This window comes from Protomyctophum parallelum, assembly GCF_964188405.1.
Source record: "Protomyctophum parallelum genome assembly, chromosome: 7".
NCBI classification, from domain to species: Eukaryota; Metazoa; Chordata; class Actinopteri; order Myctophiformes; family Myctophidae; genus Protomyctophum; species Protomyctophum parallelum.
Window position 1 is genome coordinate 48,181,128 of NC_139705.1, and position 14,307 is coordinate 48,195,434.

Sequence of the window (14,307 nt, forward strand, 5' to 3'; positions counted from 1 at the left end):
TGTTCAGTAGGCCACTTGTGTAGCCTACCAATGAGACCTGCAATTGGGCAGACTTTTGTAAATCCCTCCTCCCTGATGAACGGGTTCCGTGACGTGGTGTGTTTGGGCTGTAGTGCTGAGCCCAGGAATATTTTATCATATACTGTACATACTACTGTGTATAATCGTTGCTGTCGGGCAGAAAGCTCTTATCTCCATATTCTAACCTTTAACCAGATCCACAAGCTTGAGCTTGTGGATCTGTTATACTTTTAACCCATTTTGACCTGAGATCAGATTCATACGAGGTTTCCACTGGACACACACTGGTCTGATGAACCCATTCTGACCTGAGATCAGATTCTAAAAATGTCAGTCGTTCTTCGATTTTTCAAAAATAGCAGACCTACAAGCTCGTATCGCGCCACTCGGTGGCGCGATATGAGCTTGTAGATCTGCTATTTTTCAATAGCTAAAGCATGACATGATGCAGACACCAAAATGGGTGCCCGTTCAGAATGGGTTAATGCGTACAAATTTGAACCCTGAAACGTTCAGAGTTGGACTATACAGTATGAGGTTTCCACCTGACAGAGACGATATTATAATATACTTAGTATGTATATAATAATACAGTATAGGTTACATACGGCGAGGTGAAGACAGAGTACGGCAGGGAAATAGCTGCTTAACCTGAGGGCTACATTAGGAAGACGGGAAGGAGCCGGGGGCCAGATGATTAAACTGCGGCCATAATGGGGACTCTGTATGTTGATAAATCAAACACAGCGCTAAAGGATATTGGCATGAAATGGTATAAAATAAGCTAAATCATCAGTCCATTTGGGGTTAACTGACGGTTTTGGCATGAACCTTTTCGAAGGGGGGAATCAAAAGCTAATAGAAACTGCAGGCTTGCTATTCCCGGAAAGTTTATCATGCTATAATAGAAGGCTATAGAAGCCATTACCACCGCATTAATAATAATAATAATACTTGTTGGAAATTATACCAAACCTGCCTATACCGATGATGTCACTGGTAGGTGCGTTTCTGAACTGCACAGTCCTCCTCTGAGACCCAGACCGAGTATACAAAATCAGAATATTATAATGAGCATTAGTGAGGACAAATTATATGAAGATAGGTTGAAAATGGGTTAATTAAAAAATATATATTATTTTTATTTCCTTAGTTTTAGGCAACTAAAATAATATCGTCTCTGTCGGGTGTCCAATACCTTTCAGGATTTAAATTTAAAAGTATAAAAAGTAGATCGACAAGTGCAAAATGTGTTGCGTTGCAGCGCGTTTTCATAGCTTGTAGATCTGCTATTGCTTTTCTGTGACGCTGTAGTATGATCAAGAAATGTACCAAAACAAAAAAAGGCACAAAAAAGTTAAAATATTGAGATAAGAGGTTTCTGTCCAACTGTGGTGATATAATCATTAATCAGACATTACATTTCATACAGTGAAAGCGCGTCTGCTGTGCTCCATATGTATTAACCTGGATCTAGATGTTTCTATAGTATTGTAATGACTTCATAAATCTCCCTGATGTGTGGGGGTTTGATAACTGATTTATGGCTTTATTTTCCCCCTGTATGGCAGCATCTTTGTTATATCCATAATGCCGTCATTTATCCCGGAAATGGAGGTCATTTGAATTATTCAGATTTGTCGGGTAGTCATATTTCAAAACGGAAGAATGTTCGTCTCATGTCAGCGTCAAAACACATTTCCTTTTAAGTTGTGTGATGTAAAGCCAAATTCCCTTAGGCCATGGGTCTTCAACATTTTCTTTATTTTACATGGACCATATTAGATCAAACATTGGACAATTCTCATTCTACTAATATGCCACCAAAATGTTTCTACACCATAAAATAAGTGTCAGATCCGGTGTATAGGTGAGACATGACCTTTGATACGATCTAAATGTCTCAAAAGAAGAGCAGGGAGACTAAATACAACCACCCTGATTGTATAAGTTAGCCGTGCTTCAAACCAGCATCATGGAACAGCTAATCAAAACAAATAATTCAGCTGCTCTGTTCTACCAGATTGCAGCATACACGGTGGCTAGGCTAGTTTCTTGGGACATTTGTGGTCATAGTGGCTACATCTGTCATTAAACAATTTGTTTTTTTCAGGGATTTTCTTAGTTTTAAGGGTAACTGTTGCATAATTGCAATGTTACACTTCTGCATTGCTTTCGGCAGCAGGCCTCTCGTGTAATATTGCTTAATGCATAATGCATATGCATAAAGTGAATGGCAAATCGAGTGGCAAAGCTACAGGCAAAGTGAGTTTAACATTGTTTAACATCGTTTAATGCAATCAGACTTTTCTGTTTGAATGCATGGGCTGTCAAGGCCAGAAAGTTTTTTGCCACTCAGTCAGTAGGCATTCCTGCATAACTTCCGGGTTTGATTATGATGTCACGCGCATACCCTCTATTAACTAAAAAATATATTTTTTTAGTTTGTTTTCCTAGGTGTACCGTAATTTCCGGACTAAAGCGCACCTGAATATAAGCCGCACCAGCTAAATTTAGGGAAAAAAACGAATGTGTACATATACAAGCCGCACTGGACTATAAGCCGCAGGTGGCCATAGAGATCGATTTAGAAGGTCCCCTAGTGGCCGTTAGCTGTAAAAATCCATAGATTAGCACCGTTGTATAGGCCACAGGGTTCAAAGCATGGGAAAAAAGTAGCAGCTTATAGTCCGGAAATTACGGTAGTTATTTTGTTAGTTTTAGTGTTAGAGTGATGCTCAGACTGTTGGCTTTCCTCCCACACCGCTAATACAGTACACTACAGTACAGTACAGTACAGTGAATGTGGCTGCACTGCACCTCACAGTGGCTCGTATCAACCTGCAGACTGTGGACCTCATGGCCTTACAGTACAAAAACTGTCCGACTAATTGGACGCTGCTGTACCCATTATAACTCTGCTCCTACTGTACACTATACTGTAAAAGAAAGACTACCCACCAGACCAAATGCTCACACACTGAACTGAACTGAACTGAAGTCAAGACCAGTGTTGGGCAGTAACGAGTTACTAGTAATATATTACTGTAATATTATTACTTTTCCCAGTAACGAGTAGTAATAGTTATACTATATTATAGCTATTTCCTCCGCCAAAACACGCTGTGTTACTCGTTACAAATCAGCGTCGTTTTTGTTCATTCATCCTGCTATGCACTCATAGTAGCACGTTGTCGCATGGCATGGAAAAATAGAACAGATCTACAAGCTATCAACAGGTAAAAACAGAGATGCGTTGTAGCTTGTAGATCTGTTCTGTTAGCCTGCGCACGGTTATGACGTAGCTTACATGCGACCGTCCGTCACTCCAAACAACAACAGAGATAGAAAGAATGAATTGGCAGAATCAGAGTGGCAGAACATGACAGAGACATGTATGTATCTGTATTATTTTGCATTCTTGTCTGTCAAAGATGCCTAGTACAGTATATTAATGTCCACTGTAAACTTTCCATGGGCAAAACAAATGGGACCCAATGCCTCCCTGCTTGGCACTCAGCATCAAAGGGTTGGATTGGGGGGTCAAATCTACTAATCAAATGATTCCCGAGCGCGGCACGGCTGCAGCTCACCGCTCCTTGGCTGCAGCTCACCGCTCCAAGAGATGGGTCAAATGCAGAGAACAAATTTCACTGCGGTAACGTGTGTGACAAATCGTATGACTTTGACTTTGAGGCTTCCTCCAATCTGAGAACCCATCGGCAAATAAAGGAAAAACAGCACCATCTTTTCCTTGACATTTGACGTGAGACTAGGCTGCCCCAAAAAGGTCAGAGACTGTTGCTTTATTATTTTGTTTGTTATTCATGTATACAATATACTGTCAGTTTTGAGATTCTGCAGCCAGTGTGTACAGTTCAGATTGTTGGAATATGTAGCTGAAAAAGACCGGTAAGAGACTGTTGACTATTTTTGTTTTATATTCTGCAATGATTCAGTTTGGCTGATTGGAGACTTCTTATTCCAATGAATTGGATTCAGGAGCTGCAGGCTAAACAGATTGTGTTCCTTTACGTGTGAATAGAACAATGTGTGACCCATCTGTGTGGTATAGAATCCCCCATCTCAAAATATTTGGTGCCAGTTGGCAGTATAGCAAGGGTTTGAGTTAGAAATGTTTGCTTTAAAAAATATGTATGTATTCAAAGATTTGCCCAAATAATAATATTCATGATTCTCAAAATAAATGCAGATCTACAAGCTCATAGTGCGGCATGAAGTGACACACTATGAGCTTGTATATCTGCTATTTTTTAATATCCAAACTAAGTTACAAGTTAAAGTGATTAAAATATAAAATGACACAGATGCATTCCCGGTTTGAATGGTATTCAGTAAACTGTAGGCCTACCAGCTGCTACGCTAATGCACCGTACGTATAAACCTCATGTACATACAGTATGGATGGAGATGCTATGTGTAGATATGTAGATACCTTTTGTTTTAGACTTTTCCTTTCTTTTCACCCTGTCCACCCCTCTTCTTGTTTTTGTTCTCTCTCTTTCTGGAAACAACAAGAAAACGATGGAGCTTGTTGCACAAAAACAACTTTCTGACACTGAGAGAAGAGTCGCACTCAAAGTGACAAGACGAGTCCGTTCTTTATTTACCTTTTCCTCGCCAAGAAAACAAACGTTTTAACGGACAACGGCTGTGCTATACAGCTGAAACGTATATGTTTTCCTGCGAGGCGGGAACGGTCTTATCTCGTCCCTCTGAGTGCCACTCTTCTCTCGTACCAAATGTTTATGTTATAAGAGGACAACGCAACCAGAGCAGTCAGAGAGTGCAGTGGTTATTATATCCACTGTCGTAAAACCTGTGACGTGACAATAAAAGTGATTCCCGATGAAAAAAACATAAAGTAAAATGCAGATTAAGTGTTGCTAATGCAGTGCAGAGTGTGCTGATGGTCAGAAGAGAGGCTGGCTTGCAGCTGTGTTTGGCCAAGGCATGGCTCTCTGACATGGCGGACAGTCACTGCTGTTATTGGAAGGGCATTCACAGTAGGAAGGAGGAAGGTACAGGAGCGCAGTGAGAGGTCAAAGGCCACAGAGGGGGAGAGAGAGAGAGAGAGAGAGAGAGAGGGAGAGGGAGGTTAAGGTGGACTTTTTCTAACCCTCCATACCACCGCCATGACTCAGACAAGAAGACCCCCGAACAGAGGAGGGGGGAGGCGTACATATTTACCATTGGGAAACAGCTGGGGCGCTGCCAAGGTTTGGACACTCCTCTCTCCTGCACACACACACACACACACACACGTACACACACACACGCACGCGCACACGCACACACACACACACACACACACACACACACACACACACCAAGAAAATGGTCCTCACAATGTCGATTTCTCACATCCTACTATAGTTGTGGGGACATTCGGTCCTCACAAGTATAGTGATACAAGCACACACGCACGCACACAAATAGTAAAAAACAAAACAAAAGAAACAGAGCTTGTGTGTGATGTAGGCTGTCAGCTCCAAATGGCTGAGTGAACCGCGTCCAACTGTCTGTTTTATTGTACAGAGGAAACACATTAGTCTCTCCACTCAATGACACGAACAAATAAACAGACAAGCATCGATGCCCACGGGATCTGCACAACAACCTCATTGATCTGTTCAAGACAGAAACAAGACAGCCTGACACCAAGGTGTAAAACTCAACTAACTCTATTACCATCGTAAACTTTTCCTAACAAGCAGAATCCTGATTGACACGTTGGCCACGTATACGCAGAGAATAGCCGATCTACAAGCTCGGCTATGTGCTTGTAGGTCAGCTATTATTCCATGGCCGTTCTCATCGTGCGACAGAGCATAAATTAGTTTAAATTAAGGACCATTTCAACCATCTTCAAGCCGATCTTCATGTAATCGGTCCTCACTAATTAATGCTCATTATAAGGTGGAACCATGTCTGCTCACTCTGCGTCTCATTGGTTGGCTGTGGACTTCAGAAACCTGCCTACCAGTGACATCATCGCTAGGCAGGTTTGGTGATTTTAAACTTATTTTTTTAGTTGTTTTTATTAATACAAGAAATGTTACTTCTATTTCATCATGATAACTTTCCAGTAAGTTAAAGTTAAATTCTGTATTTCTGTAGGCAGGTGTCTGAACTGTCCACCAATGAGACACAGAGTGAGCAGATGGAAATGGTGCCATGTCATAATGAGTCACTTAAATAACGGTTGGAAATGTACGAAGTGGTCCTTTTAAGGGTGAAAAGAGTGACATCTCAAGGCAGAAGTGTAGCACATTAAAACATGCAGATTACTCTAATGCAGAGAAAGTGTTAAGTTGAATTTATAACCCAGCAGCATGACATGACAGTGTCGCTTGGAGGAGAAGGACTTTTCGGGCCGAGCGACACCGCCAGCACTACAGAGTATAAATTAGGCTTCAGATGTATAGTTTAAAGTTGATTCCAACACTGTGTTGACAGACGAAGCCAAGTGGTTAGTGGTGTTTAAGAGAGAGAGAGAGACAAGCCAGATGTGTCACGCCGTCAACATCTGTCACCTCCGCTCCTCAGTGGAGCTCCGGGACTCGGGGTCGCTTAGTGTCACCATCCAAGACTGGGGTGGGGGTGTGTATACTGTATGTACTGTAGCATATATATATATATATATATATATATATATACATATATATATATATATATATATACTGTGTACCAGTGTTGTTTTTGGCAGCAAATTTCTATTTTAGTTTTAGTCATAGTCTCCTGAATAGTTTTCACTTAGTCTTAGTCACATTTTAGTCACCTGGAATGTATTAGTGTTAAGTCTAGTTTTAGTCGACTAAATGTCATAAGATTTTAGTCGACTAAATCTACAGGTGATTTAGTCGACTAAAATGTATTTTTGCGGACCTTGTTGCCGTCATAATTACTTATTTTACACTTGCTGAAAAGTGTAAAATGACTTATACTGGATCTGTTGTCCACTAGTCCCTTCCTAACATTTTAGTCTAGTTTTTATTTGTTGACGAAATTGTCCGTATATTTAGTCTTAGTTTTAGTCACCATAGCATAGTTTTAATTTAGTTTCCATTTAGTTTTCTTCAGTGGAAAAGGTAGTCGACGAACATTTTTCGTCTTCGTTTTAGTCGACGAAAACAACACTGCTGTGTACTGCTGTCAGACAGAAACCTCTTATCTCCATATTTTTTTGTTTTATTCTACTTGATCACAAAACGGCATCAATATAGTATAGCAGATCTGCAAGTTCGTTTTGAGCTTGTAGATCTGCTATACTGCTTTTGAATGTGCATCTTGAAGGGTAACAGTTTCCACCCGACACAGACAGACAACATGTATTATTTGTGCTGCTTTGTTGGGATAGCACAGTGGAGACGAGTGACAGGAAACAGTGACACGCCGCAAAGTGGCTTGGGGAATACAGCATGTTCCAACTTCCAACATTGCATGTTCAAACTGTGAGGCATCGACTTGTTCCTGTGAATGTTGTGTAGTGTCGTCGTGTAGTGGTGAAATGCTTTAGTGTTTTTTTATCTCTGTTTATACCGCAATTTATTATTAGTTTATTCCCATCCATTTCTGTTTTGTCACTGCTGTTGTAAGAAAGTACCACCGAAGCAGTCAACCCGCAAACACTCGAATATACAAGTTGAAATGAAGAAAATGGTCAGCGTTAACACACAATGTAACGCTGACAAAGGCCACACAGGCCGAAACGTGTTCGTTATCGACGTCAGAGGTAAATAAATTCATATGAAAAGGACATACAATGAGTGCTGGCATTTTCTTCATTTCACTGCTGTTGTATCCTATTGGCTCACCTGGCAGTGAGGAGCCCACACCGAGAGGACATAGCTCCTCCCACCCAACACTCCATGCTGACAGGCTCCACCCCCTCAGTACGTTCAACACTCCATGCTGACAGGCTCCACCCCCTCAGTACGTTCAACACTCCATGCTGACAGGCTCCACCCCCTCAGGCTCCACCCCCTCAGTAGGTTAAACACTCCATGCTGACAGGCTCCACCCCCTCAGTACGTTCAACACTCCATGCTGACAGGCTCCACCCCCTCAGGCTCCACCCCCTCAGTAGGTTAAACACTCCATGCTGACAGGCTCCACCCCCTCAGGCTCCACCCCCTCAGTACGTTCAACACTCCATGCTGACAGGCTCCACCCCCTCAGGCTCCACCCCCTCAGTAGGTTAAACACTCCATGCTGACAGGCTCCACCCCCTCAGTACGTTCAATTATTTTACAGTCTCGATCTGCAGAATCTCCCAATAAAAAACATGGAAGGGTGTTTTTCCGATCAGCAGCAGTACCCAGGGGGCAAGGAAGAGGGTGCTGTGTGATTTCACAGCCAAATGTAATGACGGCCTGTTTTTTTATACAGATATCTATAGACCGATTCACAGAGGGGTGCCCTGGGCGCGGCCATTACTGAGGTGTAATCCATGGAGCAGGTGCTCCGTAGGCCAGGTGTAGCTAATCAGTGCTGTTGCGCTTAATGGTACACCTCAGTAATGGCCGCACCCAGGAAATCGGTGAATCGGTCTATAGGCTAACGTCAATACCTTCACATTTGCGATACAATTAACCTACAGCACTTGATTGCGATTAGCGATTTAATTGCGTTTTTGGCATTGGACACTGGGTATTTGGGACATGTATTTCTGTACGGATATTTACGTTATCTGCCTTGTGGAATTGTTGTCAAGAAGCCTACAAGCCAAAGAAATTATACCTAACTCAAAACTCTTTTAACCCATTGAGACCTGGAACACCTATTCATTGTTATAGCCTATACCTTTCAAACCAGGAATTAGCTGTTGCCGTATATAGCGACCAATTTATTTTTTAAAGGTATATTCAGTGATTTCACTCAAAAAACCTTAGGTTTCGTTTTTGGCTGGGACCTAAGCCTTTCATCCAATCAGGATAGAGAGCCAAAAACGAAACCTAAGGTTTTTTGACCCCCAGGGGTTAACTGGGGACAGGGAGGAACTCCTTATATGGCCAGCACACTCTATAGTAGAGAGGAGTATCACAACAAAACAAAAAAATAAGTGATATTTGAATTAAGTGAAATCACTGAATATACCTTTAAATGTTTGAATGAAAATCAGAGTTTAAGTTCACAACGTGTCACAATATTTGTTGTGGTGATTTTTGACAGGCCTAGATAGATATTGGAAAACATAATGTAAAACACAAGTAAAAAAATATACAACTTTAAGCCTACATTGAGTTCAGCGGGAGGTGACAGATGTGGCTTAGTGTCAGGAGAATACATAAATAATGATAATCGTAATTAAATAATATAATAGTGTCAGCGATAATAAAGGCTAAACATTCCAGTCAGATCTTCTTCCGGCCATCAAAGATAAGTGGTGATGTCATAATGACAGATCTGGAACATGATGTCATAAAACACATGTAACATGTTTCCACAACTATAATGTCTCGCCAAGAAACATTAACTTTGTTCTATAACTTTTTAAGAAAAACATATTTCTTTATTTCTATTTGTGTTCACGCGGTTATGAGGACAATTATATTAATACTGACAGCCTGGCAACGGACTAAAGGTTCTTTGGAAGGCCTTTTGGGGACTATATAGAACTAATTGGAGTCAGCATTGTTTTGGTTGTTTCCAGTATATTACGAATGATTGTTTCATGAAAATGTACTTCTCCTTAAAGCAGTAGTTCATAAAAAAAGAAATAGTTTTGCATTAAATCCGTCTTTGTTTTGGTCAGTATAGCTAAAGGGTATCCTTTAATTAAGTCGAGAGACTGTTCTACCAGTGATATGAAACCAATACCCGAAGAGCCACATATAAGAAGAAGTCCTAACAGTTTGGACCAGAAGTCCTAATGCTATGGACCAGAAGTCCTAATGCTATGGACCAGAAGTCCTAATGCTATGGACCAGAAGTCCTAACGCTATGGACCAGAAGTCCTAACGCTATGGACCAGAAGTCCTAATGCTATGGACCAGAAGTCCTAATGCTATGGACCAGAAGTCCTAATGCTATGGACCAGAAGTCCTAATGCTATGGACCAGAAGTCCTAATGCTATGGACCAGGAGTCCTAATGCTATGGACCAGAGCAGTCTTGCGGTATCAGACCAACGGTACAACACTCCATGCACTCAAAAAAGGTTTTGGGAGGTGCCGGAAAGCTGACAGGATAGAGTGCCGACCACATAATTGCAACAACGCCCCCGGTTCGATTCCGCCTCTCTGACCGGTGGTGCATGTCCTGTGCCCCGGCCTCTCTGCCCTCAAATTCCTGTCTTTGACGTTTAAATAAAAACAAAAGTCAAATGCCCAGAAAATATATAAATACTCGATTCAATTTGCTGGCCAGGATTGGAGGAATCCATGCCATAGCTTCAGGTCTTCAGAAGAGCGCATGGCCCCTCAATGTTAAATTGGTTATTCTTGAAACAGAGAGAAAAAAAATGGTTTGAGGTAATTAGCCATGCAGTCATTTTGGGTATTATATAAACAAAACGTTTAATGGTTAATTTAGGTCTGATACGGAATATACGATCAGAATTGTAGCATCCGTGGCCCGTGGGGTGAGCACTTTATATTTTAAATCTGAACATTTATGTAGGCGTAAGGGCTAAATGGAGAACGTGCGTTCAGGTCAGGGCTACCAAAATGAGCTCACAGTGTATTGCGTTGCGACGTGTTGTGGGTTTAATTGTAGATGTTTGGTTTATGCTGAGGTTCAAGTGGTTTTATAATCAGAGTCAGATTGTCCTTATATGCACCACCGAGATCGGAGATCTGTTTTCCTCTCCATCATGATCTCCCTCTCCCTCCATGTTACAAAACATCCATCCATCCTTTCCTCTCATTGTCTCCCTTTTGACTGATACCTGTCCATTTAAACTCTAGACGGGCCCCCCCCAAAGTTATTAGTACAGCCACGCCCGGCAGCCGACGAAAACTAGAGTTCTCAACAGGCCCGAAAATTAAGGCTCAGCCCAACCCGGCCCTCATCAAACCCTGTACACTCAAGACACTGCCCCCCCGCTGCCACCCTTAGATCTCCATATGGCCAGTACAGAATTCATTCCATACCCCCCCCCATGCCAAAGAGCCAGCGCTCGCCCGGCAGCTTACTTTTGACTGATACCTGTCCATTTAAACTCTAGACGGGCCTGTTGACTGATACCTGTCCATTTAAACTCTAGACGGGCCTGTTGACTGATACCTGTCCATTTAAACTCTAGACGGGCCTGTTGACTGATACCTGTCCATTTAAACTCTAGACGGGCCTTTTGACTGATACCTGCATGTCCATTTAAACTCTAGACGGGCCTGTTGACTGATACCTGTCCATTTAAACTCTAGACGGGCCTGTTGACTGATACCTGTCCATTTAAACTCTAGACGGGCCTGTTGACTGATACCTGTCCATTTAAACTCTAGACGGGCCTGTTGACTGATACCTGTCCATTTAAACTCTAGACGGGCCTTTTGACTGGTACCTGTCCATTTAAACTCTAGACGGGCCTGTTGACTGATACCTGTCCATTTAAACTCTAGACGGGCCTTTTGACTGATACCTGTCCATTTAAACTCTAGACGGGCCTGTTGACTGATACCTGTCCATTTAAACTCTAGACGGGCCTGTTGACTGATACCTGTCCATTTAAACTCTAGACGGGCCTGTTGACTGATACCTGTCCATTTTAACTCTAGACGGGCCTGTTGACTGGTACCTGTCCATTTAAACTCTAGACGGGCCTTTTGACTGATACCTGTCCATTTAAACTCTAGACGGGCCTTTTGACTGATACCTGTCCATTTAAACTCTAGACGGGCCTTTTGACTGATACCTGTCCATTTAAACTCTAGACGGGCCTGTTGACTGATACCTGTCCATTTAAACTCTAGACGGGCCTGTTGACTGATACCTGTCCATTTAAACTCTAGACGGGCCTTTTGACTGATACCTGTCCATTTAAACTCTAGACGGGCCTGTTGACTGATACCTGTCCATTTAAACTCTAGACGGGCCTGTTGACTGATACCTGTCCATTTAAACTCTAGACGGGCCTGTTGACTGATACCTGTCCATTTAAACTCTAGACGGGCCTGTTGACTGGTACCTGTCCATTTAAACTCTAGACGGGCCTTTTGACTGATACCTGTCCATTTAAACTCTAGACGGGCCTTTTGACTGATACCTGTCCATTTAAACTCTAGACGGGCCTTTTGACTGATACCTGTCCATTTAAACTCTAGACGGGCCTGTTGACTGATACCTGTCCATTTAAACTGTAGACGGGCCTGTTGACTGATACCTGTCCATTTAAACTCTAGACGGGCCTTTTGACTGATACCTGTCCATTTAAACTCTAGACGGGCCTGTTGACTGATACCTGTCCATTTAAACTCTAGACGGGCCTGTTGACTGATACCTGTCCATTTAAACTCTAGACGGGCCTGTTGACTGATACCTGTCCATTTAAACTCTAGACGGGCCTTTTGACTGATACCTGTCCATTTAAACTCTAGACGGGCCTGTTGACTGATACCTGTCCATTTAAACTCTAGACGGGCCTTTTGACTGATACCTGTCCATTTAAACTCTAGACGGGCCTGTTGACTGATACCTGTCCATTTAAACTCTAGACGGGCCTGTTGACTGATACCTGTCCATTTAAACTCTAGACGGGCCTGTTGACTGATACCTGTCCATTTAAACTCTAGACGGGCCTTTTGACTGGTACCTGTCCATTTAAACTCTAGACGGGCCTGTTGACTGATACCTGTCCATTTAAACTCTAGACGGGCCTTTTGACTGATACCTGTCCATTTAAACTCTAGACGGGCCTGTTGACTGATACCTGTCCATTTAAACTCTAGACGGGCCTGTTGACTGATACCTGTCCATTTAAACTCTAGACGGGCCTGTTGACTGATACCTGTCCATTTAAACTCTAGACGGGCCTGTTGACTGGTACCTGTCCATTTAAACTCTAGACGGGCCTTTTGACTGATACCTGTCCATTTAAACTCTAGACGGGCCTTTTGACTGATACCTGTCCATTTAAACTCTAGACGGGCCTTTTGACTGATACCTGTCCATTTAAACTCTAGACGGGCCTGTTGACTGATACCTGTCCATTTAAACTCTAGACGGGCCTGTTGACTGATACCTGTCCATTTAAACTCTAGACGGGCCTTTTGACTGATACCTGTCCATTTAAACTCTAGACGGGCCTGTTGACTGATACCTGTCCATTTAAACTCTAGACGGGCCTGTTGACTGATACCTGTCCATTTAAACTCTAGACGGGCCTGTTGACTGATACCTGTCCATTTAAACTCTAGACGGGCCTTTTGACTGGTACCTGTCCATTTAAACTCTAGACGGGCCTGTTGACTGATACCTGTCCATTTAAACTCTAGACGGGCCTTTTGACTGATACCTGTCCATTTAAACTCTAGACGGGCCTGTTGACTGATACCTGTCCATTTAAACTCTAGACGGGCCTGCCCCAGTTATTAGTACAGCCACGCCCGGCAGCCGGCGAAAACCAGAGTTCTCAACAGGCACAAAAATTAAGGCCCGGCTCGAGCTAGATCTTCATCAAACCCTGTACACTTGACACTGCGCCTGCTGGCACGCTTAGATCTCCATATATGGAGGTGACCTGTTTCTGACATTCCATATGTTTATCTGACATCATCAAACACTGTACACTCAAGACACGATATGGCCAGTACAGAATTCATTCCATATGTTGATCTGACCCCTCCCCCCATGCCAAAGCGCCAGCGCTCACCCAGCAGTCTGCCGTCACCCAGGCGGATGCGTGTACCCGACCTCGTCCTTTAGGGCGAGGCCACTTCTCGCCCTCAGGCGTCTTGGTAGAACACGTTGTAGTGAATTCTAAGTCGTTTAGAGAGAGTTTCAGCAGGAGCCATTATCGTTTGGCAAAGTGCCGTTCACCATTTAATATTCTGCAGGATTTACACACTGCTTTAGCTCCGTATTCATTGCCATGTTTTAATTTTAAACTGTATTTTCTGTAGGTTTGAAACCGCATAAACTCTGCATAATAATACCCCACTTCCAAACTAATGGTGTTGGTATAGCCTACTTGGAATTCACTAAAACGTGTTCTATAAACATCATTGATGAATTAATGGCTTTTTATAAATTACAATCATACTATAATCATCATACTATAATTCTGACAATGTCTGTCTGTCTGTCTGTCACTGTAACTGCATGC

At 42.6% G+C, this 14,307-nt stretch overlaps 1 protein-coding gene across 3 annotated transcripts in view; it reads right to left on the reverse strand.

The window, feature by feature from the left end:
• Positions 1-14,307, reverse strand: part of scube3 (signal peptide, CUB domain, EGF-like 3) — a 252,461-nt gene that overhangs the window by 66,196 nt on the left and 171,958 nt on the right. Inside the window, exon 7 of one of the 3 annotated variants that reach the window (XM_083769219.1) lies at positions 4,478-4,546. The exons of 1 other annotated variant lie outside the window; for it this stretch is intronic. In XM_083769219.1, the coding sequence (XP_083625345.1) occupies positions 4,478-4,546 (69 nt within the window). Of the gene's footprint in view, positions 1-4,477; positions 4,547-5,232; positions 5,281-14,307 lie in introns of all 3 variants that reach the window. One more of the 3 variants, XM_083769220.1, reaches the window with a different exon arrangement.